General features: G+C 41.8%; 1 protein-coding gene across 1 annotated transcript; it reads right to left on the bottom strand.

Moving 5' to 3' along the window:
- Nucleotides 1-5012: 5012 nt before the first annotated feature.
- Nucleotides 5013-11768, bottom strand: ppic (peptidylprolyl isomerase C). The gene is made up of 6 exons (XM_030060275.1): nucleotides 11607-11768; nucleotides 9920-10033; nucleotides 9376-9469; nucleotides 8320-8387; nucleotides 7107-7223; nucleotides 5013-5581 (listed from the first exon to the last, which is right to left on the bottom strand). The coding sequence occupies exons 1-6, from the start codon at nucleotides 11709-11711 to the stop codon at nucleotides 5453-5455; spliced, it is 627 nt and encodes a 208-aa protein (XP_029916135.1). The 5' UTR covers nucleotides 11712-11768; the 3' UTR covers nucleotides 5013-5452.
- Between the last annotated feature and the right edge of the window lie 14941 nt (nucleotides 11769-26709).

The following is a 26709-nucleotide window of genomic DNA, read 5'->3' as shown; positions in this document are numbered from 1 at the left end:
TTCTGGAGAGACAAACATAATTTCCACACCTGAAAGGCTGAATCAAGGTTCCCCTTTTTGTTCCTTGTAAACTTTTGTGCCTTAATTTTAGTTTCACATTGCAGTGACACCAGTGCACTAAACAAGCTTAGATGACATTACATTACGTTAACATTGGCATGTTGGATACTTTAGCCACTTTTATTTGCTACCATTTCGACGGCTTGATAGTGTGCCCGGCTGACTGACCGTCTGTCAGAGGCTGCAGAGGCTCAGACTAAAAGCTGGATTGAAAATATCAGTTTTCATATGAAACTGGATGAACTAAAGAATCCACTGACGTTAAGCAGGTCATGATAGGTCGTTGGTAAGCGAGCTAAATATCGCTGCAATGTTAGGTTGAATTTTGGGGGAAAAACTGGCATGGCTATTTTCAAAGGGGGTCCCTTGACCTCTGACCTCCAGCTGTGTGAATGAAAATGGGTTCTCTCCCCTTTGCAGACACGCCCACCTTCTGCTAATCCCATGCAGTTTGGGCCACAAAGCCTGCAGTCCACATGTGTTCTTGTGGCCTGTTGTGAAATGGTGTGTGTGTGCAGACTGGGGCCTAAACAGTCTTGGAGCTGCATCAGTTGGCTTTGACTGGAAAGCTGAGACTCTTGTGGATTCAATGAGCCACATTTGATTCCTGTGTGATGATGTTGGCCCCCATAGCAGCCATTTCACTGCAGGCAGAGACTTTTGTCACACTGGACGTCGCTGGAGAAAATGACCTCTAGTGACCTCTAGGAGAATCACAGCCTCATCAAACTTTACAGACACAAACTAGAGAGCGAGGCCGTTCAGAGGAGCTCTGCTTCTCCAGCTGGACTGACAGGAAGGACCAGTTTCTGACACATTTACAGAACACAACCTCAACATCGCTGAGAAATGCAATTCTCACAAAAATCTGTAAATGTCACAAGGTTTTAACACCAAATCAATGCATTAATCTTAGTGTCCTAATGTGGTATTTTTGAAAGATCTTTGACCATTTTAATTAATTCTCCTGTCGTCCAAAATGGTTAAGTTTTGCACCAAATCTGTGTAACAAATGGTATGAACCTAAAAATTGCTGCAACAACTTATGACACATACATGAACATGGGAATGGCTTCATATACTGTCATCATCATTTTCTAACCCTTATACACTCTAAATACATAGATGCCTAACCAAAACACAATGTTTATTCCAGATTTATGACTGGAATAACTTGACACACAGAGCTGAGCTGCATCTCAAATTAATCTTCAGGTTCTCAGCTTTCAGATGATATTCACCTCTTCTGTTTGACATGGACTGTTGACCTTTAATTTTCCACTGAAGATCCTCCGTCTCTTCACTAAAATGGGTCTAAGAAAGGGCTGCAATGGCGGGGGGGTTAACCCAGATTTTAAGCATATTCTTCTAAAAAATATTCTCAAAACTCTGGAAGATGTTCCTTCATATCTGTGACTTTGGAGGACGTTGTTCTGTTCAGACACACGGAAACAAAACAGCCGAGGTCAGAGTCGGGTTGTGTTGCAACAGCGTTTATTAGAGTAGAAAACACACGTTTGGCACTTTCTGCTTCTGTTATTGCAAATCAAGGAAACAGGAGGTCAGATATGTCTAAAGGAAGATCAGTTTGTCAGACACAACATGAAAATCTGATATGACAGAGATGATGATGTTTCAACGGTGGAGACGTCATCCTGTTATTTCTCTTCACAATACAAAGCATATTAATAATCTGCATTATTACTGGACATGAACCACAAAACAACTCATTAGCATTGTCGGCATTCCTCAGTGAAACTCATGCATATCACCAGCTACAAGGTGGTTAGCTGGTTAGCCTGCAGCTAATAGCACCCATTATTTTTTTGTGAGAAATGCCAGCGATGCTAACATAAACTGAACAACAGAAACATTTTTCCCCCCCCACATTGTGACAAAAGAACAGATTAAAGAGGGATAACACAACGAAACAGTCTAACTTTTCGACTGGAGAAAAAAGTCCAGAAGCAACACAGAGATTAAACTCCAGGTGGAAACATCTGAGTGGCGGCTCGTTTCCACGCGACGAGAAAACCAACGCCACCTGAACGCATCGGGAAGATAAAATACAGCACGTCTCCATCAGTCAAACAAAACACAACGAGGAAGACAAGTTCATTTTCAACGATGGAACAGTTAAAAAAATATCTAGTTTCCATTAGTACTTCACAGCGTTAAGTAGCTCGAGTGGCGTCCGGCAGGTGCTACACAGGTTAGAGGGTTTCAGAGAGACGCAGAGACTCCGATGGCACCGCAGCAGCGAAAACAAAAAATATACGGAGCCGGGGGATGGGGAAATATTCTGGGAAAAAAACTCAGAATTTCTGAGATTTAAGTCATAAATTTAGAAGAAAAAACTCAGATATTCTCTGAGATTAAAGTGGTAAATTTAGTAGAGAAAACTCACAAATTTATGAGAAAAAAACTCGAAAATTCTGAGATTATAAAGTCACAAATTTGTGAGAAAAAAAAATTCTGAGATTAAAGTTGTAAATTTCTGGGGTGAAAAAATCACAAATTTATGAGAAAAAAAACTCAAATATTCTCTGAGATTAAAGTGGGAAATTTGTGACATTTTTTTTTTTTAATTTATGAGAAACAAATCCAAAATTCTGAGATTAAAATGTCACAAATTTGTGAGAAAAGAAATCAGAAATTCTGAGATTAAAGTTGAAAATTTATGAAAAAAAAAAGATTAAAGTGGTAAATTTTACGAGAAAAAAAGTTCTGAGAAAAAAAGTTCTGAGATTATAAAGTCAAAATTGGCAAGAAAAAAAATTCAATTTTTTTTTTTTTTTTTTACTTTTCGGTTGAGAAACCAGATGGTTTCACTCTGCAGATGCTGCTGACTTTTTAATCTAAGAATTTTCAAGTTTTTTCTCATAATTTTTTTTTTTTTCCAGAAATTTACCACTTTAATCTCAAAATTTCTGAGTTTCTTCTCGCAAATTTGTGCCTTTAGAGTTTTGTTCTCTCCCAGCTCCGTAATATTTATTTTTCTCCCTGCCTGGCCCGAACTCGCCGTCGTGGTGACAGGGTTTGCATCCGTCGCTGACAGCCATCACACTGCCTCTGAAATAAACATCAAAGTGCTGATGGAGCGTTCAGTGCAAATGGCATCATAGGAGATTTGGCAATCGTCGGTTATGGCAATTAGGGATAAATGAGTCGCTACATAATCGATTCAAGTTCGACTGATTTCTGACTCACTTTCACAGCGAGCGCGTCGGTCTGCTCTGGGACGTGACGGCAGATTTTACCTCAGTCACTTCAAGTCACACTGATGATGTCACACGCTCATTTGCATATAGATATGTCGGCTACAGTTGTGGTTAGCTGCGTGTCGTCAGACCTTTCTAGATTAAAAAGCCAAAGAATGTATTGCTATGTGTTTCTGAGAGATAAAGCTGCGTGAAACGTTGCTACGTCGAGAAATAAAATCGCAAAAAGTTGGCAACAGCATGTTAAAAATACTTTGAGGCGGGTCACAGACGCCAGAGGATTTTTTAGTTTCTTAAATGATTTTTTTCAGCTGGCTCTGTTCTGTTCCTCCACGGCAAATTCAAAGTCAAACACACTTCCATCTGTGTCTTTTAGTTTACTGTAACATTATTTTCAGCAGGTAGAAAATATTTAAGTACCCAACAACCAACGATCATTTCCGTGAAAAACTGTTTGAACTGGTTTGACTGGAGCTAAATGTGATTTCCAGATCCTCAGGTGGTTTGTTTCGGTCGACTGTGGTGGCAGATGGGTGGGGTTTCTGATACGGGACAAATTTTTTTTAGAAAGTTTTCAAAGAATTCAAAGTTCGATAGATTTAGTTCTCTGTGATTGGCAGAGGAGTGAACTGTATGAGTGAATTGTCCCGATGTGGTTAAACCCCGCCCATCTGGCTCTTCCAAGTACATCAAAACAAACCAACCCAGTGTTCAACCTGTTTCCAACATGACCCAGGTGAACCAACGACGCTCTTACAACGCTTTGAATTATTTTCAACACGTTATTTTGGACTGTCCAATGAAAATCAAGAACTGGGTTTGCATCGTCATCGGCAACGATCCGTCAGGGTTTGGCGACAAAGCAAGAAGGCTGCGCTGTGTGAAACCAGCTACTTTTACTTTGAAATACAACATGACACTGCTTTGTGTGAAAACCTCGCAACTGCAATTATTTTGATTTCGATAGAAGTTCAGAAGCACATTTGCCTTCGTGTCTTAATGAGCTCAGTATCTCTAAGGAGGACGTGGTCATACTTTATGTTTTTTTAATGCTGACCACTAAATTATCAAAATATAACAGTTTGCATGAGAAAGAGCATCTGGTGATCTGAAAAAACAGAATGAAAATCAAGTGAACCGATTTACTTTCTCATTCAATTATTCACCCTTTTTTTTTAATGGGAATACAGACGCAGACCTTTCACATTTCACTGCAGCCGCTAACGCAACAACTGCTGGGTTTTTTAGAGGAGCTCCCATGATGTCGTCCACTAAACATCAAGGTAGTGAGCGGAGAAGTTTGGCACCAACTGTCTGCATTACAAAATAAGGTGGATATTATGAAAATTCAGCAGTCAGTGTTAAAAAAAAAAGTAAGAGCACCACCTCCTCATGTGCTGTTCTTTGGGTCGTGTTTGTAACTTATTTGTAACTTACTTTGTGACGTGTTTTAGTGAAGAACATCAGATCTGTGTTCTGCAGTGGAACGTAGACTTGTATTGAGCTTAACAACATGTTCAGGCATGTGTTAGTGAACTTCCATGTTGCTTTAAAGGCAGAATGAGAAGGATTTAAGGGGAAAAAAACAAGGTATAGACTCATATAAAAACTAGAAGTGTGGGTCGGTGTGTTGCTGAGCTCGGGACTCTTCTAGGTGTTGGCCTTTGGGCAGCAGGTGTGTCGCTCCCAGCCAATCACAGCGCAGCACGGTGCCAGATCGACAGCACCACATCCAATAGGAAGCTACGAAAATCGCAAACACAGAAATAAAGAAAATAAAGCGCACAAAGCCTGTTCTGAATCTGAGGTTGGCTTTCACCCGCAGTTTTTTTTTTCCTAAGAGGACAATGGATTGTTTTAGATTTCATTCCGTCGTCATCCGAGGACAGGAAAACTGGTTGCCGGTGGTTAGCTTGGGAGCCAGGGAGGAGGGGCCAACTTTGAATGTTGAGTTTATAAACAGCAACAACAGATCCTGCTCATTCTGCCTGTACACTGAGGGACTCTGTTTCAAATCCCCAAAAACACACAGCGGTCAAGCTAGAAGGTGAAGCTAGTTCCTAAACAGGTGCGAGGTTTTCCCCTGACCCTGGTATGGATGATAGAAATGTGTGTGTGTTGTGTTGAAGCCGACTCAGCCTTTGTAAGAGCGTGTTCGCCTCCCGCTGTGTCTACCAGCCCTCCACCTCCACTACAAAGGGCTCTTTGACGGGGATGCGTCCGCTGTTGACGATGACACACTCGGTGTACGGCAGGTTCCTGTCGTTGGTGTCCTGCAGCTCGATGGTGTGAACCACAGACTGGGACAGGGGACAGGAAACCAGCAGGTTAGACACACAGCCAACAGGCACATCACGTGGACAGCTATGTTAGCTGTACAGGACATAAGTATGTTAGGTCAGCGGGCTTCAAAGTGGGGTCCAGGGACCTCCAGGAGTCCTTGACGGGCTTCTGCTGGTCCTCAGCACGATCAGGAACAGCCTGATTTAACCTGATTTAAACTTGTTAACACGTCCATGTGGTGTTTTTCCTTTGCTGCAAGATTTATCAGCAGAGAAATGAGCAGGCGACACCATAGCTGAGTTTTTCCACTTTGAGACTGCAGTGTTTTGACATCAGATTTATGATGTCATAAACCTGAGGAACCAATCACATCAACAGACAAGGTTTTGTGTTTTATTTTCAATCAACAAGACCAACTGGAAATGTCTGCTTCACATGAACAATATTAGTGTGACTAAGAGATTCTTTGAATTTTTTTTTTTTTTTTTTTTTACATGGATAGATGATCAAATACGATACAAATTATGTCAGGTGGGGGAGCAATTTGCATATTCATAGATCTGTGCATACTTAATGAGTGAAGGTTGTAGAGCTACATTTAAGCTGTTTTAAGGTATTAAGTGATGTTTCATGGAAAAAACATCTAAATATCTAATACTGATGAATAGAGATAAATTTTTTTTTTTTTTAAAAAAGGCTTAATAAATTGCTGGAGGCGGTTTTTAATATCACTGTAGTTTGATTCACTAGAAACTGTTAGACTAGAAATTTGTTAGAATGCAGAAAATGTATGCCTTTTATCATTTTAGGAAGGAAATGAACAAAAACAAAATACTAGAAAATTCACACAAAAATCACCTCATAAAAGGAAAACTAAGGAAACCTTTAAATGATATATTTAAAGGTCAGAGAAGTGATGCTCGATCAGATTTATTGTGTTTAAATGCTTGTGAAAAGCTGTGTTCAGGTGCCTTTCATAAGCGTTTAACACTGAACACAAACCAAATATCTCTTGATATAAGGGAACAGAGATGGGGGCTTATCGGAAGTGAGCTTGTGGGTCCCAAACCTGAAAAAGTTTGAAGGCCCCTGTGTTTGGTGTGATGGTACAGGCCAGAAGTGCACAGTCGTCGGCATATAGTGATAGATTTGGTATGAGTTTAAAGATCTGCCAGGTTTGGGTTTTGTTGTGGGCTTGGAGTCTTTGTAGATTGAACAAATTTACATCAAAGTGGTGCTGCAGGTGGATTTCATCGATAGTGACGAGTGTTTTTTCAGAGTGAAGGTGTGCAGAGATGTGTGCCAAGCTCTAAGAAAATAGGTTCTGGTGACTGATGGTATCAAGAGCCTTGCTATGATCAGTGAAGGTGATGTGCAGATCTGTTGAGTTTCAGGCTGTACTGCTGCTGTGACAGTCGACTGCACCACGATCCCACTGTTTTCCTATCAGTACACCCGGGTGGCACCGTTTATTTGACAATAATTCTGCATGTTGATGGTTAAAATGATGCAGGCAGCAGCTTGAGAAGAGCATCCACTCACCATGCCGTCCAGGACTTTGCCAAAAACGACATGTTTCCCGTCCAGCCACGGAGCTTTGGCAGCAGTGATGAAGAACTGAGATCCGTTGGTGTCCGGACCAGCATTCGCCATACTCACCTGGTACACACACACACACACACACACACACACACACACACACACACACACACACACACACACACACACCAGCCAGAGATCAGGGCCCACAGTTATCAAGCCTCAACACTAAAATGTATCATTTTTGTTTATGCTCATGTTTCAATTCAGCAGCATCATAGCTACGTGTGGCCACTATGTGTAGTTGTTCATCATTTCACAGCACTACTTCACACAGCAAAGCAAAAAAAACAGGTATACTTCAAGTAGGCTATGGACATAACACTATGGGCAGCACCAAAATAGTGTTTCACAGCGATCAGTATTTAATATTTCATGTAAGGTTTTATCAAGCCTTCTGTGTCAGGTGGGTCTTTGCCTCCACGTCGCGCCTTAAAACCGTTTTAACGCACATCTACTGGTTGATTATCCTGCTGATACCGCCGTCATTTACCAGCAATACAAAGGAAAGACGAGGAAACTATAGGAAAAATTCCCCTGGTGTGTTTTCCTTCCTGCTCATTAGTTTATTAATAAGTAGATTAATTATTATTAATTATTAGTATTAATGAAGTAGATAACTCAGCAGTGCTTTTTAATGTTGCCACGGTTACAAGTTGGGTAGCAGATGAAATTAAAACCATGATTAAAGTTATGCCGAACTGTGCGTGCAATAAACGGTTTAAACACACACCTGCCGGCCAATCAGAAAAGAGACCCATGGAATAATGGGCAAACAGGACAGGAGTCAGGATTCGGGACAAATGCTTGTTATTCAGGATTGTCCTGAATTTTTCGGGACGTCTGGCCACCCTAGTTTAGGACTCTCTTAGTTACAGGCTGAGATATGACGTTGATAGCTTTTATTTCTGCTCCCGAAGTCGGACCAAACGTACGTCACATATTATAACAGTGGTTTTGGGCACTTACGACTGAATCCCTGCTCTGAGACCCTGCAGGCCCAGATCACAGAGAGCTGCTTTACCGTTTAGTCACTGAGCTTAAAACAAGTGCAACAGTGGAATGAGCTTCAGTAATGACAACACCAACAGTACAGGCAGACAAAAGTGTGTGTGTGTGTGTGTGTGTGTGTGTGTGTGTGAGTGTGTACACTCACCCATCCCGCTCCTAAGTGCTTCAGTTTGAAGTTTTCATCGGCAAACGTCGTTCCGTAGATGCTGTGACCTGCAGGGAGGAAACAGCTCAGCGTTTCAATTTCAGGGCTGATCATCAAAAAACTCTTTTTTTTCATCATATATTTAAAATTATGTTACACATTTTTCTGGCTAATCTTTGCTAATTTTCAGGTCATTTTCTTGTAACTTTTTACTATTACAATTCCAGTTGACATTTGGCAGACCCTTATATCCAAGATGATGTATGTATGAGATTTTTATACACCAACAAACAATCAACAAGATCAATTCAGCAGAGAGCAACGACAATGACAGAGGAGCTACAAGGCAGAGCAGAGAGGGAATGGACCAAGAGCATAAAGTGCACAGAGGAAGGAAGAATGCATAGAGGCAGAATTTTTAAAATCTGGATCTGAGTTTTCAGCCTCCTCTTAAAGACTGAGAGAGATTCTGTGGATCGGCTGCTGGTTCAGGGTCTTGTTCTGCTGGAGGCTCCAGGCGTTGCTCCATGGAGGGACGAAGAGGGAGGGAGGGAGGGAGCGTCCACCTGGAGGAGGGAGTCCAGGTGGGCAGGAGCAGGTCTGGCTGCTGCTCTGTAGGCAGCAGAGAGTCAGGGACTTGGATTGGATGCGAGCAGCAGCTGGGAGTCGGCGGAGGGATATGAGCAGCTGTTTTGAAGCTGGTTGAAGACCAGAGCCCTGCCAGGAAGGAGCTGCAGGAACCACAAGCACCTGGACCAGGAGCCGTGCTGCAGGCTCACACAGGTGTGGTCTGATTCTCCTGATGGTGCGCAGGGCAAATCAACATGAACGACACACGGAGGCCACATGGCGAGGATTTGGGACATTTCTTGTTCAGTTGCTCATTGGCTTTTTCCCATGTTTTTGAATGAAATCAAATGCCTCTGCTCGGGTTTTAAAGGATTAAACACACAGAGTCTCTACGTTTGGCTGTAATGTACAGAAGGTGTTCGCCCACAAGCCGCCGGTAAACCAGCGGCGTGATTTTTTGGATTTTTGTCTGGTGCTCGCCCTCACCTCCGGTCCCGTCTCCAGCGGTGAAATCCCCTCCCTGGATCATGAAGTCCTTGATGACTCTGTGGAACTTGCTGCCTTTATAACCATAACCTCTCTGCGCACACACACACACACACACACACACACACACACACACACACACATGCACACACAGCTTACTGTCTGCTACAATGGATTTCATGCATGCAGATGACAATAAGATGGAATTTTTTGCTTATTTGAGATTAGGATTGGCTGCAACTTTAAAGGCCAATGGGATTAAAGGGCGAAACAAAGACAGCAAGCAAACGAGCTGGAAAATATGAACTATGGGATGAAAATATGTGAGTCGCAGCATTATAACAGCCAAGCAAACACAATTAATGAAAAATATAAAATCAATGAAAAACATAAACTGAGAAATGAAATACAAACAATATGACACAAGTGAAAATATACAAAAGTGTTAAGATATATGTTTTAAGATATATGTCTAATAAAGTAAATAAAACTCTCTCTGTATGTGTGTGTGTGTGTGTGTGTGTGTGTGTGTGTGCCATCCTACCTCTCCGGTTGCCAGGGCAACAAAGTTGTTGACGGTAAGAGGGACGACTTCGCCAAACAGGCCGATGACGATCCGGCCGACCTCGTGACCTGCAACTGTGATGTCAAAAAACACCTGGACACACACACACACACACACACACACACACACACACACACACACGGTGCATTTATGAACACATTTATAGAGTGACAGTGTTTATGGGTCACTGCAGTATCTCAATTATCACTCCTTTTCATGAACATTATTAAATTTAAGTCACTGTTACTGTCACAAACCTTTTTATAAACACTTTTTTGTTGTTGTTGTTGTTGTTGTTTTTTTAACCACTAACCCATTTTATTAAGTTCATAAACCCTTTTATTACATTATCCCTGCCATAAACAATTCACATTAACATTAATTTTATCAGAAAACCCTTGTTACTGGTATAACTGGTATCACAAACCCATTTTATTAACCTCATAAATACTTTTGTAATATTATACTGATCAGTAACCAACGTTATCCCTGTCATAAACACTTTTTTATGTGCGGTGGAAAGAGAAACTACAAACTGCTCCTCCAGTAGAAGTAGAAGTACTATTCTCATTACTCACACCTGTTTCACATTTTTTGTCAGTTGACTCTCAATGGTCCTCACTGCAGTTTTTTCATGGTGCAGCTTTTATTGTGAAATTTGGAAAATGATCAAAAGTAGAAGCAACAAAGTAGAGGCAGGTTCCTCTTCTCATCTTTGCTGACTGAGCTTTTATTGTGAAAGGTCCCACAGTCTGTCACTGGTCATGTGTTCTCTGTGATGGATCTGATTTAAAATGAAGTGAAGGACAAAACTCAAGCAGAAATGGACTGAAGGAAAAGTCAAATAACCTCTTTAAAAAATACTCACATATCCAAAAAAGGCTCCTCGGTTACAGTGATGTGAGTTAATGTAATAAGTTACTTCCACCTCTGCTTTTTATTAGCAGTATTTCCATCATAAACTCTTTGTATTGACATTATTCCCATCATGAATCATTTTATTAACCTCATAAACTCTTTGATCAGCTCTAAGCCCTTCATGTTCACATTGTTAATCCTGTGTCATAAAACCAGGAGCTGACTGGGCGACATATCTGAGGCTGCTTGGACATTTCTGCAGACAGAGTGAATATGAATTTACAGTCATTCTGTATATTAGAGCAGCTTTCCTGCGTTAAACCGGCGGCATTTCCCCTTTAAAACGCGGCCAGTGTGTTTTAAAGCGCATTATCAGGCCGGTCAGGTGCGGCGAGCGGAGCGGAGGCCTGCGGGAAGCGCACTGCGCAGACTGAGTGGACACGTAGCGTCTGTGTGTGTGTCTGTGTGTGTGAGAAAGGGAGTGTGTGTGTGTGCGTGTGTGTGTGCCTGCGTGTCGCACATGTTCTGGAAGAATCCGTGTGTGTGTTTGTTTACATGCAGGCCTGGCCCAGCTGTGAACGGACACGTCGTCTCTATCTGGGCTGCTGTCAGTGTGTGTGCGTGTGCGTGTGTGCCGTGCACGCTTAGGCTATTTATGTGTGTGCGTGCGCCCGTAAAGGCTTTATTTATCATCGCGGGCTCGTGCACGCGCACAGCGGATCGTCACAGGCTGGCGGAGCCGCGCAGAGAGACGAGATGCTGCAGGAAAAAATGCGGATGAGATAAAATCGGAATAAAAAGCACCAACCTTCTCGGTGACTTTCGGGCCCGTCCGGCCCTTGGTGCCGGACACCAGGTGCAGGCAGGCGGCGGACAGCAGCAGGACAGCGGGCAGGACCGGGCGGAGCTCCATGGTGCGGCAGAAGCAGCAGAGGCCCCATGCGGGAGAAATCACAGCGAGTCACAGCTGGGGTGGCTGGCCGGGAAACGGCGCTCCGACCCCGGATACATCACTGACCCCTCCCCCCTGTGGGCAGAGCCTGGACCCCAAGCCCCGCCCACCGAGGAGGGAGGAGACGAGGAGGCAAGGAGAGGAAAGGAAAAGAGAGCAGAGGAAAACATTTGAGTCAGATGAGATTTTATTTTATGATCAGATTTCTCTTCGACTTTGTGTTGCAGCTCAGCAACACAACCTGGACTCTCTTCAGCTCAAGCCCATAGCTGAGCTTTTCTGTTGACATCCAAAACCTTTGTAAGAAAACCATCTGATATCCAAGTTTGTTTCCCAGAGTTTATGGGAGGAAAGCATCTGAAAAGCATAACAGGACAATAAAACCAAAGATAGTTAATGTACCTGTCCCATTCCACTTCCACAAAAATACCCCTGTCCCGTCTCAGTCCCATGACAGAGTAATAAAAAAAAAAAAAATCCTGTCCCGTCCCATCCTGTTGTCTTGCGTCTTTTTTTTTTTTTTTTTTTTTTTTAATATATACATAATGGGGGTTATTTGACCCATTAGGCAAAACTTTCTTGGTTTGACTACTTTGTGCACTACCTGTAAGTTTTTGTGTTTCCACCTGCAGGGGGCGATGTCGAGCTCTAAAACTGGGCTGAATAGAGTCAAATGAATATCGATCAATGGGATTTTTCCAGAAAATTTGCTCTCTAAATGATGATAATTTTTTTCACTGTGTATTTCTTTGGAATTTGGAGCCATTTAGGAACAAAATGATTTTTTTTTTTTACTTTGACATTCAGTTTTCTTGAAGAGCAAAGAGGTTTGGGCTGCATCAAAGCTCCACAGTAACAGGACGAAAGGAAGATGTTTATATATTTATATTAATTTTTTCTAGTTTTGACATTTCAGTTCTCTCTCCAGCCTCTTCAACACGTTCCTGCCCAGTTTTGTTTTGTCTGTCACTCTCATTTTTAAAAGAAGACGCTTTTCCATGCTCTTACAGATTAATGCAGCAATAATTTAACTTTCTTCACAATACACTTTTAACACAAAATACATGTTACTGAGAATACTGCTGTGCTTTTACTGAAGGAGTATACATGAACACAGGACTTTTACTGGAGAATCTTTTGTCTTTATAGTAGGGCTGAATAATTCATCAAAATATTATTTAAGTTTCAATCAGGCCACTTATCCAAATCCAAATCACAGGAGCTGCTTTTTATTTTTTTTAAAGGTGAAATGAGTGATGAAATACCACAGGAAATAAAGTGTTGCTGTGCTACACAGACGCCGTGACCTACAAATCATAAGAAAACATCTTTGTTTGGTACAGAACGCAGCAAAATCATCATTTTAATATTTTTTTTTCAGTGAAAATGAAAATTATAATGCTAAATTGCACCATTCATGCCAAAATCTTGAACCACATTACAATCGTGGAATCTGTAAGATTAATCACAATATGATTTTTTTGCTGTCATGCCCTTCAGCCCTTCTCTGAGCCCTTCTTCAGCCCCCAGCTGCTGAGCATTCATCTGTGTGGTTGAACTGGTCAGCTCCCAGTGTGAAGACAAAACACATCCATCCCTGGATAAACCAGTAAAGGTCACCGAGCGCGTTCTTGTTGACCTTTTCACCCTCAAGTGATGGTCGATAACGAGGACGCTCCTCATAGTTTGTAGCAACAAGCAGGAAGCTGTGCTGACGCCGCCGAGAGGCGCTGAGAGCCGCCGAGAGCGAGCAGCCGGGGGCAAAACCAGGAGCACGCCATCACTAAACAACAAGGTAAACAACAGGCAGCCATTTTCCTCTGACATCACACTCAGGGCGGGAAGCTCAGATTCTCATGTTGTGCCGCTGCGTCGCAGGTTGTGTCTTTTCTAAACGTAGAGAATCTGACAAAACATCATCGTTCACCACTTCCTGGTTGATCAGCAACTGAGAAAACAATGGAGAGTTAAAATATGGAGGAATATTGTGCCATATTTCAGGGTAAAGCAACAGATTTGATCACCTGTTAGCTACCGTTAGACAACAGCTAACGTTAGCATTCAGCCTTTTCCTAGCTACCGCTACCGCTTGGTAGCGTTACATGATAGAAGAGGTAAGACATAAATTATTATTAAATATGAACAAACATCTTAAACACATTTTTTTTTAGCTAAATTGTGTTTCCAGTGAGCAGAACGTGACAGAACGTTACTGAGTTCAGCAGAACATTTCTGAGGTGAAAACACAGCAGGACAGCTAACATTACACTGCTAACGTTACTCTGCTAACGTTACCCTGCTAATGTTGCTCTGCTAACGTTACTCTGCTAACGTTACCCTGCTTATATTACTCTGCTAATGTTACACTGCTGACGTTATTCTGCTGACGTTACACTGCTGACGTTACTCTACTAATGTTACACTGCTGACGTTACACTACTAACGTTACTCTGCTGACGTTACACTGCTGACGTTACTCTGATGACGTTACACTAACGTTACTCTGCTAATGTTACTCTGCTGACGTTACTCTGCTAATGTTACTCTGCTGACGTTACTCTGCTAATGTTACTCTGCTGACGTTACTCTGCTAATGTTACTCTGCTGACGTTACTCTGCTGACATTACTCTGATGGTGTTACTCTGCTGACGTCACTCTGCTAACGTTACTCTTGACGTTACTCTGCTAACGTTACACTGCTGACGTTACTCTGCTGACATTACTCTGCTAACGTTACTCTGCTGATGTTACACTACTAATGTTACTCTGCTGACGTTACACTACTAACGCTACTCTGCTGACGTTACTCTGCTGACATTACTCTGCTGAGGTTACACTGCTAACGTTACTCTGCTGACGTTACTCTGCTGAGGTTACACTGCTAACGTTACTCTGCTAACGTTTACTCTACTAATATTACTCTGCTAATGTTACTCTGCTGACGTTACTCTGCTGACGTTACTCTGCTAACGTTACTCTACTAATATTACTCTGCTAATGTTACTCTGCTAACGTTACTCTGCTGATGTTACTCTGCTAGCTTCAGCACAGCCAGCGGGTTTATCCTCCAGACTTTAATAAATGTGTTCATGATCAGAATCAGAATGAGCTTTTCTTTGCCAAGTGTGTACACACATACAAGGAATTTGACTCCGGTTACTTCCGTCGCTCTCATGTACTTACAGAGTTTGACACACAAACACAGTAAACAGACATGTTACTGCTAAACACAGATCTTAATGTGAATATGTATGTATGTAGGGATAAAAAGGAAACAAACGACTAACAAAACTACCAACTAATGAAAAGTGTGACCTGCTCTTTTATATTTCATAATTAATTTTAACTTTTCCTATCATATCATGTAACACTATTAAACTGTAACGTTAGCTAGATAGTAATTGAATGCTAATGTTAGCTGTTGTTTAACGTTAGCTAACGGGGGATCAAATCTGTTGTTTTACTTTGAAATATATCAGCCTTTGTCCCTCTGGATTTTTACTATCCACTGTTTTCCCAGTTGCTGATCAACCAGGAAGTAATGAAACAACACATTTTCCTATTTCTTATATTTTTAATATTTCCTATGTTCATAAAAGATAAAACCTGTGACGCAGCGTCACTGGGCCTGATGTCAGAGGAAAATGGCCGCCATGTGAATGTGGTCTATTAGAAGCGTGTTAGCCCTCCTGCCCGCCCAAAACACAAGGCATTATGGGTAGAAGAGACAAAATGGAAGTATAGCCCGATGCTCATATTCAGCTGTGTCATCAGAGGTAAATTTGTATGTTTTTGTGAAATCAGCATGTGTGGTGTTTGGTGATGTGATCAGCCTGTGATGAGCTTTTGAAAGTAATTGACAGCCAGTGCAGCCAATCAGAAAGCTGATATGATCTATTTTTTTCCCCACAGTGTAGCGTGGACAGGTGTTTTGAGGCGTGTTTTCCCAAACTATCCTGTTGGTCCAAAATCCTTCAACCTTGTAGTTTTCCTTTGATGCCCAGAGCAGCAGTGAAGTTGTCGAGGAAACAGGTTTGCATTTAATTTTCATGTTTTGTTTTTTTTCACAAACACAGCTGAGGGTCTGAGTTCACCTGCAGGAGGAGCTCGATCACACCGCTGAACGGACACGATCAGTCAAAATCAGTCTGAGATTTGGTGCTGATGTCCAAATCTTTTCAGTCTGATTTCTTTGTAGTCTACGGATTAATGCAGTGATTTTAATTTGATGATCTCGCCATCCCTTTCTCAGTTTCTGTTTTGCTCTACCTGACAGGTTTATGTGTTTCCACCTCCAGGGGGCGACACAGATCCATAGCAGTCAAAGTCAGCTAATGAAAGCTAAGCCAACCAAAGCTAATGGAAGTGGCTAGTCTCAGTTTACCACAGACAGCGTCCGTTCAGTGGTGTGAGAGCGGTCCATTCAGAAAAAACAAGAGGCAATTGAATTCCAATTACATATAAAAATAGAATTAAAAGTGCAAAACAAATAAATATAAATAAATAAAAAGAGTATTAAAAAGGTAACAGATGAAAATCGAGGATGAAATAAGAAAAATTTAATTTGTTGAGTAAAAGAAAGTTTCCCAGTTAATACCCAGACTGATTTTAGAGAGTCTGGACGTTGCCATAGCAACCTGTGCAGATAGGTCGGTGATGTCTCAACACAAATCTGATCTGATCACTCACATATAAACAGCAGACAGTCCAGCTTAAAGATCTGATTTAAGTCTGAACGAGGCCTCAGGCTCTGACAGAAACTCTGTCCAATCAACGAGCCGCTGCCGAGTCATGTGACCTTGGTTTACAGGCCCTTGCTGGCGTGTGATTGGTCGGTGTGAATCTGAACGAATCAGATCCAAAACTACAGCAGATTCATGTTTTCCCCGAGGCTTAGATGGACAGAAGCAGCCAGTCAGCCCAGTCTGACTGACTGACTGACTGACTGACTGACTGACTGAACCTGACAGCTGAAGGTTTAAAATCTGACCAGTTTGGAGCTGTGATGACATCATTGTGTCAGCAACCAATCAGCATCACCCAGGTGATCAGGTGGCAGTTAAGCTGTAGAGAACACAGTGTTTATCACACTGACAGAACAGAACAGCGTAGAACTGGGCACAGATATTACTATTGCTGCTACCACTACTGCTAGTACTACTACTAATACTGCATTATTACTACCACTACTACATCATTACTACTACTATTGGTATTAGTATTATTACTTTTAACACTGCCATTTCTACAGCTACTACTGCCGCTGCTACTTTTACTAACACTGTTACTACTACAACTGCTAAAAAAATGCTGCTGCTACTACTACTACTATTACTATGAGTATTACTGCATTGCTACTACTATTAGTGCTACTATTCCTACTACTACTATTACTGCGTCTACGTTTACTTCTACTATTACTACTATTAGTAGTACTACTGACACTACTACTACTGTTGCTACTATCATTACTGCTAGTACTACTAATACATTACTACTGCCACTTCCTTTTTCTACTACTACTATTACTACTACTATTAGTACTGCCACTACTACCACTGCTACTGCTGCTGCTACATTTACTACTGCTATTACTACTGCAACTATCATAAATACTACTACTACCACTTCTAGCTAGTACTGCTACTGCTACATCGCTAAAACCACCTCTATCACTACTACTACTATTAGTACTGCTATTGCTACTATCAGTGCTGCCACTACTACCACTACTACTACTGCTGTTACTTTTACCACTAGCCTACTATTACTACTACAACTATAATATATATTACTTCTACTATTATAACTACTAGTAGCCTATTACAACTGCAGCTACTGTTACACTACTGTTACTACACTAATACACTACACTGCTATATACCATTAGTGCTGCCACTAGTAGCAGGGCTGCTACCATTACTGTTGCAACTACTACTGTTGCTGCTATTATTAGTACTACTATTACTATTTCTATGTTTATTAATACTACTACTATTGCCATTAGGCCTACTACTGCCACTACTACTGCTGCTATTACTGCTACTACTACTACTATTGGTTCTATTACTGCTACAATTTCTACAACTACTATGACCACTTGTACCACTACTGCTTTTACTACCACTACTACTACTACTTTTAGTACTTTTAGCTTTACTGGTGGTAATACTATGACTACTACTACCACTTGTATTATTCCCACTTACTACTACTTGTACTATTGCTGTCCCTGTTATTAGTACTACTACCACAAATAGTGTTATTGTTGTTAAGTAGTACTACTCCAGCAACTACACGCACTGTAACTGTTTTATGAATACTAATACAAGAAGAAGAAGGATAAGAAGTTGTATTGTTACTGTTTCGTTGGAATATTAATAGTAACCAGTCTTTAACTGGTGGTCACTGGGAGATGCCCAGGACTGTATAATAATGTTCTGATAATGCACAACAACAGCAGCAGCAACAACAACAGCAGCAGTAGCAGCAGCAGCAGCAGTGTATCGGAGCCTCTCAGACAGAAACTCCAGAGTCAGGCTGCTGCTGCTGCTGCGTGTGTGTGAGGGAAACAGCGCCCCCTGTCTGCCGCAAGGACAACTACCTCCACCTCAGGCTGCTGCTCAGTCTCCCTCTGACCGCTGCTGCATAAGCCTCTCCATGGCAGGTACACCTTTGAAATACGGATCAGATGTGAAGAGCATGTCAGGTGTGTTTCCCTGCTCCAGCCTCATTTCACACACAGGAGCACCTGGACAAGAAAAAAAAATGTAAATCCTGAAAAAAATTACAAAATATTAGGCTATATAATGCAAATGAAAGATCCTAATGAAGTGTTGACAAAACAGTTTAATTAATTGGCTTGTATTTAGTTAGGTAATCATTAACACCATGTTCATTTTATTGGAGCCTTATTTTAATGTTGTGTACAAATGATTTTCCCCAGCACTGTCCAGTTCATACGAGCCTCCTCTGGCGCTCTATTAATATGACACCCTACAGGGAAATTATGAAAAAGCTGTTGTTTCTCCTCCGTTTAAAAAAAAAAAAAAAAGAGGAAAAACTGCTTTTATAATCCGAGCTCAAAACAGGGAAGGAAAAAAAAAAGAAAAATCCCGGACGCCTAACGAGCTCTGAGTATTTTCCTGATTGACAAACAAATGCATTTTCCAGCACGCGGCGATCAATAAAAGCTGCTATTTCACAATAAGCAGGGCGGATAATTAAGCCCCATATAGCCGCGGATTAAACCTGCAGCTTCATTTTTTTCCCTTTTTTTTTTTTTTTTTTTTTTGAATGCATGCATGCAAGCGTTTCCTGGTGCGTTTAAGGACCCGCTTTGCTGCAGAATAAGTTGAAAAAGAGAAGTGAGTCCCAGCTGAATACATGTCTATAGAGATGAATTATAATAGTCAGCCTGCCGTGACCTTAACGCCACGGCCGGGACACACACGCACGCGCGCACGGTTATCGGTCTCCTGTCAACGCGGCCCGTCCATTCGTCTTTCCTGCCGCCACCCGCCGAATTAATTAAGCAAGAAATGTAAACGTTTTAATTGAATGTCAAAGCGGAGCCGCGCACATGCTACTATGTAAATGAAAGTGACACCGATTCCAGCTCCCGTCAAGGTTACAGCGCGCCGCCCTCACCTGCACCGCTTTATTTATGGGCGCCTTGCAAATGAATGGGAAATGCAAACGTTTTAATTGAATTAATGTCAGAGGCTCGGCAGCGGGTTGGCGGCCGTGTGAACGATTTAAACTCTCAAATGTGACTAAAGTCGGGATTTAGCCGCATACATAAGATTTAAAGCTGTTTAATAGCCTATGAGGCCGCTTATAATGTATGCAAATTGGAGATTTATACTGTAAGACTGCAGCGCCGCTCAAATCAGGGAATACAAGGCTTTTGGTAAATGAACTCTTGTTAATATTGTGTTTTTTCTTTCCTGCAGCCGTCTAAATAATTAGCTTTTGTTGTAGAAAATGATGAATTTGGGCAGTTAATTTATTGATCCTGCAGCTCCTCGATGTGCTTTGCTTTAGAAAGCCATTAATCAATGGATGAAAACACCTAATTCTCCCCCTGCATGGTGGTGCCCTTTTTTTCTTTCTTTCTTTCTTTCTTTCTTTCTTTCTTTCTTTCTTTCTTTCTTTCCTTCCTTGTTTTATCGTGGCTCTAATTGAGGAGCCACAACGTGGGGAAACCCTTTTTTCTGAACGATAATAATAATAATGATAATGATAATGATAATGATAATAATGATAATAATAATAATGATGATAATAATAATAATAATGGATAAATGATGAAGACACATAAAAAATCATAGGCCAGCTCAAAGACATTTACATTAGAGTTTCATCCCATAACACAAAACAATATCAAATAACAGGGAAGTCAATTATTTAATCCTCAAACATGACATCAAGATGAATTTTAATGGTAACTCATTATGTGCAATACTTTAATGTACGCAGTCATTTTCAAGCATTTTAGAATGAAAATCTACAATTAGAATTAAGATGTTAGGCATTTGACTGCACTGTGTAAATCCAACAAACACGAGTTTTTAATTCTAATGAGTGTCTGTGCCCTTTTCTGTCCGTGGCACAGGAGCAGCAAGCCTGTCTAATTACTAAACGTTTAATAATTAACCCTGTCATGTTTGAACAAAGCTGCTTTGTACACTGAAAATATTAAACTTCAATAAAGACACAAAGCGGACAGGGAGGCAGCATTTTACATGTAAAATAGAGTTTAAACACCCTGTGAAACCAATATGAATTTATAGTAAACATCAATAAATAGCATCAAAGTGAGCAAAAAAAAAGTGGACAAAAAGGGCAGGAAAAAATGAATAAATTAATGCTTTTCTGAAAGTCAAATTGATTTTTCTTTATCCATCAGTGGATGTGAAGGCTGATGATGGCTGGAGGTCAGAGTTTCTCCACCTTTTTTATTCACCGCTGCATCACTACAGGCTTTTAATTCCCCCTGCAGAAAATGCGGTTTAACGTGAAGCCGGCCTATCAGTCAGCCCTGTTATTCCTCCACATTCCTGCACGGTGAAAATGTCGCTTTAAGCCGACAAGAGTTCATTTTCAGACGGTTATGTTTGTGTTTTTGTTCGTTATCAATCCACCAGAGGTCCCGAGGATGACAAATGGGGCCTGTCAGGGTGACGCCAGTCATAACAAGACACACACGCACGCACGCACACACACACACACACACACACACACACACACACACACACCCTCACAAACACGCACACACGGTTACGTTCACATTTCAGGCCATTTAAGCTGACATTCTTATCCGGACTGACTTACAACTGACACACACATTTTACACTGCAGTACGTACACATTTCCCTTAGACTAGCTACAACATGATCAGTGTGTGTGTGTGTGTGTGTGTGTGTGTGTGTGTAGACAGGTCTGCAGTAGACGGGTGGGAAAACTCGGGGTCATGGATAACAACTTAGACCCAGAAACACAATGAGCTCGCCTATAATCTATCTTATCTACACACACACCCACAACACACACTGAATTAAGTCTCTGAGAAAAGGACAGAGAGAGAGAGAGAGAGAGAGAGAGAGAGAGAGAGTGAGAGAGAGCGAGTGGAGGTGGGCTGACAATGTGAGACCACCTACAAGACAAATGATGTTAGTAGTAATAAATGTAGTAATAATAATCTGTATTTTTTGAGAGCGTATCAGTGCAGAGTTAGAAAGCTGCTTTACATAGTTAATACAGACGGAGAGTCACTTTCAGGAAGGTGGCAGCAGCTGGTTTACAACATCTGGTTTATTCCAGAGACAGAGGTGACACACTGCCGACATGAAGCTGGTTTACTCGAGATTTATTGGAAAAGATCTGGTATATTCTGTGTGTCCAGAGAAAAGTGTGATGTGGAAAATCCAGAGACAGAGGTGGTGTTTAAGTCTGGAAAAACAGGCGGTATATTCTATGAATCCATGCAGTATAGTCTGGCAGAACCGGCGATTTACTCCAGAAAGAGAGGTTGTAAAGGTATATTCTCGAAAAAGAGGTAGCATTTTTCTTTTCTGGAGCTGAAACACTACAGAGAAAAATACCTGAGAAAGACGTGGTGTTTTCTTTAAAACAACAACAACAACAAAACAACAAAAAACAGGTGGTATATTCTCGAAAAAGGGGTAGTATTTTCTAGAAAAGAGGTGCTAAGCTCTGGAAAAGTAGGTGTATACTCAAAAGAGACATGGCGTACTCTCAAAAACAGGAAGCATACTCTCAAAAGCAGGCAGTGTAATCCCAAAAAACTGGATAGATTCTAGAAAAGTGGTAGTATTTTCAAGAAAAGAGGTCTTATGCCCTGGAAAAGAGGGTGTATACTCAAAAAAATACATGGCGCACTCTCGAAAAACAGACAGTATTCTCTTGAAAATAGGCCGTGTGATCAGGAAAATGGGGTGTATTCTAGAAAAAGTGGTGGTATATTCTGCCGATAAAGGGGGTGTGTTTCATTCGTTCAGAGAAAGCGTGGTTGTGTCCAGGAAAAGAGGAGGTATTCTCTAGAAAATTAGATTGTATATTCTGGAAAACAAGGGCTATACTCTGAAAAGCTTGTGGTGTACTCTGGTAGTGCAGTTGGTATACTCTAGAGTTATACACGGTATATTATTAACATGCAGAGAAAGACATGATATGTATGTACATCTGGGATTAAAGGTAGTTTACTCCAGAAAACAGGTGGTGTACTCTAGAAGAGAGGGTATACTCTGGAAAACAAGTGGTATACTCTGAAAAGCATGTGGTATACTCTAGAAATGCAGCTAGTATATACTTGAGATACATGTGGTATATTATTCACATACAGAAAAATACATGATATGTGTATGTCCAGAGACAGAGGTGTACTCTAGGAAAAAAAAACAGGTGGTGTACTCTAGAAATAAGTGGTATACTCTAGGAAAAGGAGGTGGTACACTTCGGAGATGAAGGTGGTGTATGTTTTATTTTTAAGAGAAAGCATGGTGGACTTTCTGGGGAAGTGGAGGTGTGCTCTAGAAAAAGAGGGGTGGTATACTCCAGAAGAAGTAGCGGTATACTGTAGAGACAGGGTACGTTTGAGAAAAAGAGAGGGAAATGCTCTGACTCACATGTAGACTCACTGTTTCTCTCAAAACCTGCCAAATATTTTGTGAGGTGAAATGTTTGTTTCCAGTGCATTTATATCAATGCAGGTAATTTTATATGTAGTCGTAAAACATTGTCTTATGTTCACTTTGAGAAAATCCCTAAGATGTGTTGTTATTTGTTGGACATTACCTGTCATTTCACTGTCTAGTGGATCCAGTGTTGCCACCTGATTACTTTTCCAGGTAAAGAACACAATCAGGCTGCAAAATCATAATCATCATACGTTTTATGTGGTGCATTTTTTTTTTATTGTACGTAAAGTATATTATTATAGGCTTTGACTGTTCTACTGTCATCGTTGCCTGTGCAGTGCAGCAGGGTCGGTGGGGTTTTATTCGGCCTGATGGGTGAAGAAACTGTGCCGACATTACCTACAGAGCCTTGCCATGACCCACCTGTCTGTGTACAGGGACCCACCTGAGGGTTGGGATCCACAGTTTGAGAATCACTGCTATACGCTACATGTCTTTAGTCCGTCTGATGTACCAGGAGATAGTGAACATCATGGCCAGGCTGCGCGCTGATCACCTCCCCCTCTGATGGTTTTTATGTGTTTTTTTTTTTTTTTTTTTTTTTTTTTTTTTAGAAGAAGAAGTGAGAAAGTCTTTGGCTGTTTCATTTGGGAGACAGTGTCCTTCTCCCTTGATCCCTAGGAAGCTTCCTAATAAGAATCCTTGGCTGGAATAAAGGTGTTGAAACAGACCACATGTGACTGTAGTTACTGTTATCCACCGCCAACATGATCAAACTATTTTGTCAAGACGCATTGTTAAAGGAAAACTCCGTCATTTTGGGCAAAATCCCCATTTTCTGACTTCCTCAGACTGAGACCAGATGTTGGACACCATTTCCACCTCTGGACGTCCAGTGGTTCAGTTCCTATGGGTAGCATTTCCTGTTAGCTTAGCATAAAGACTTGAGGTCTATGGGAGTCGTTAGCCTGGCTCTGTCAAAGTGAAAAAATTAAACATTCAGCAGCTCTGAAGCGTCTGATTCACACAGTGGATCATGTGGATTTGAAAAACAAAAAGACAAACTGGAGCGGTTTGAGGAGAAGTTAATTAGTGGTGGATCTTCCTCTACCTTCAGCGATGTGAGGATCACTGCGACAGATGGAGGGAGAAATGTGTTCAGAGGTTACAGCGCCACCATCTGACTTCTCCTCAAACCACCGAAGTTTAAAAAAAAAATCCAAGACGTGTGTTTCAAATCCACATGATCCACATGTGTGAATCAGACGCTTCAGAGCTGCTGCAAGGTTGATTTTTCCAGTTTGACAGGCCCAGGCTAACGACTCCCATAGAGTTCAAGTCTTTATGCTAAGCTAACAGGAAATGCTACCCATAGGAACTGAACCAGTGGATGTCCAGAGGAGAAAATGGTGTCCAACATCTGGTCTCAGTCTGGGGAAGTCAGGAAAAGGGGATTTTGCCTGAAACGTTGCAGAATAGACATTATAAAGGATTTGTGCACTTGATAGCTATGAAGAATAAGACATGTTTTTTTTTTTTTTTTTTTTTTTTTTTTTTTTAATGTACACAGTGATACTGCAGTCAGTTAATTTCTCAGCATCATCCTGTGTTAACCAGCTGCAGGGGTGATGCTAGCCTGGCTAGCTAAACCACAGCGGGGCGCTCTGTCCCGACGCTGACCCTGATCCACAAACAACTGACTGCACTAAAATGAAGTAATATGATTCACCATTGACAGTTTTCACGCAGGAATGAAATGAACATCTTTCATGAATTTGATTTGATTTGATTTTTTACGTTCACAGGTTTGGAACAGATCGGCCCAAAGCGAGGACGTTCACCTGCCATTTTACTGGACATGTTGGGGACGTGTTGGTTCCTCTGCTTTGCTGAATCATAGTAAATGAGGTGTGTATCTTCCCCTTGCTCAGAAAAACAAAGACTCTATACCGTATAGACGCTGTCTACGCCTCCACCTACACCGCTGCATTTAACTGAATTTGATGTCAGGCCGTTGTTTAGGCGCCATCATGTATTCCTGTATTGATTGTTGCTGTTGGCTCGTCCATGCGTTAAGATGCGGTCCAGGAATCAATGCTGCGTGACGCTGTTATCATCGCCTGCGTTCACACAGGATCAGAAAAAAAAAATCACATTTTCCAGCCTGTTGTTGTGTTAAGGAGCTGCAGACGCTTCAGAGCGGCCTGAGATCATCAGACCTGCAACACAAAGACCTCAGAGTCACATGTTGTTCAGCCTACAGTGTGTGTGCAAACACTGTTATGAGCGAGAGCTGCATGAGGCCTGGAAATCTATGATGAATAATACAAATATAACAGGATAAACACTGTATAGGTCCCATATACTGACATTAAAACTCTGATAAAACAACACAGTCACCATAAACCTTCTACTGAATCTCACAGACATTATTAAGCCTGAAGAAAATACTCATACTAACCCTAACCCTTAACAATATTACAGTCATACCATAGGAAATAAAAAAAAACATCTTTAAATACTATTAGGTCACTATAAACTCCTATGTCTCCCAAATGCACTACAAGCCTATAGAAAATACTGTAAGAATATTGCAGCAATATCATAGAGGATGAAAATGCTTTTAAGCGCTACCAGTTCATTATAAACTCAATATGTGTTTCAGTAGGAATATTATAAGAATATTTTCAGTGATTTTTCATTTGGGACAGACTTGCAGTTTTTGAACAGAGGATGCTGTGGGGAATCCAAGGCCACTTTATGTCATTTTCTCATTTGAATTTTGGCTGTTTTGGCAAAAAGAAGAAGAAAGAAAGAAAAAGGGAGGGGGGAGGGGTGGGGGCTACTGGCCCACTTTCAAGTGCGTAAAAAACAAATGCTGAAACAGTTCTGGCAGAGACAGATGCTGGCAGACAGTTTTTTTGGGGGCCAACAGAGTGAAAACTTCACTGTAGTTACGACTCGCAGCAGGCCTTTCCCCGCTGTGGTGGAGAGACACAGAGGGAGAGAGAGAGAGAGAGAGAGAGAGAGAGATGGAGGGTGGAGAGAGATGGTGTCTGCACGCGTGTGTGTGCGCGCGCGCTTGTGTGTGTGTGTGTGTCTCTGTGAGAAAGAGAAAGGGGAAAGAGAGAAAGTAAAGTGATTGGGAGAGAGAGCGAGAGAGGGTGGAGAGAGTTGGAGCGTGTGTGTGTGTGTGTGTGTGTGTGTGTGTGTGTGTGTGTGTGTACGTGTTTTCGTCTCTCGCACACACACACACACACACACACACACACGGTGGTAGAGGCAGGCGGAGCGGCAGTGTATGTGTTTGTGCTGCTGAAGCGCAGGACGCAGCGGCTGTCCGGCTCTCCGCAGCCTGGAGGAGGCAAAAACCTTCCAGACCCGCCTGGAAACTCCCCGAAGGACCCGAACAGCCTCCGCACAGCCGGACAGCAGTAAGTCTCCTCTACAAAAATCGCCTTTTAATCCTCAGCGATCAAAAACCCCGAAGCTTGAAACTCTGGGAAAATCAGCGGAGCGTCGTTGCATCTGTACCCGAGCCGCCGCTGCCTCTGCTCGGCCGCGGACCGGAGGCTGCACCGCCGACCAGGCTGGACTTATCTGGAGCTCCTTTTTCTTTCTTTCTTTCTTTCTTTTCTTTTATCCCTTTATTCTCCAGAAACTTTTATGTACTTACTGTAATTTACCAGCCGAGGGTGCAAACTAATTAGAAGTGCATGCTTGTGCGTTTTTATCCGTGCGTCCTTGCGCTCGCCGTGCGTAAAAGCCGCGCTGAGCGAGCAGCCGAGCCGAGACA

This window comes from Myripristis murdjan, chromosome 9, assembly GCF_902150065.1.
Source record: "Myripristis murdjan chromosome 9, fMyrMur1.1, whole genome shotgun sequence".
Lineage (NCBI taxonomy): Eukaryota > Metazoa > Chordata > Actinopteri > Holocentriformes > Holocentridae > Myripristis > Myripristis murdjan.
The sequence above is the reverse complement of the archived record's forward strand: the minus strand, read 5'-3'. Positions and strand labels throughout refer to the sequence as shown.

Bases quoted from the DNA above. Each gene is read 5' to 3' on its own strand.
- ppic (XM_030060275.1), bottom strand. From the start codon at position 11,711: ATGGAGCTCCGCCCGGTCCTGCCCGCTGTCCTGCTGCTGTCCGCCGCC. The intron at 8,388-9,375 runs GTGAGGGCGAGC...TCCTCCCTGCAG, and splicing joins CGCTGGAGACGGGACCGGAG to GTCACAGCATCTACGGAACG. The intron at 5,582-7,106 runs GTGAGTGGATGC...CCCCTGTCCCAG, and splicing joins GCAAAGTCCTGGACGGCATG to TCTGTGGTTCACACCATCGA.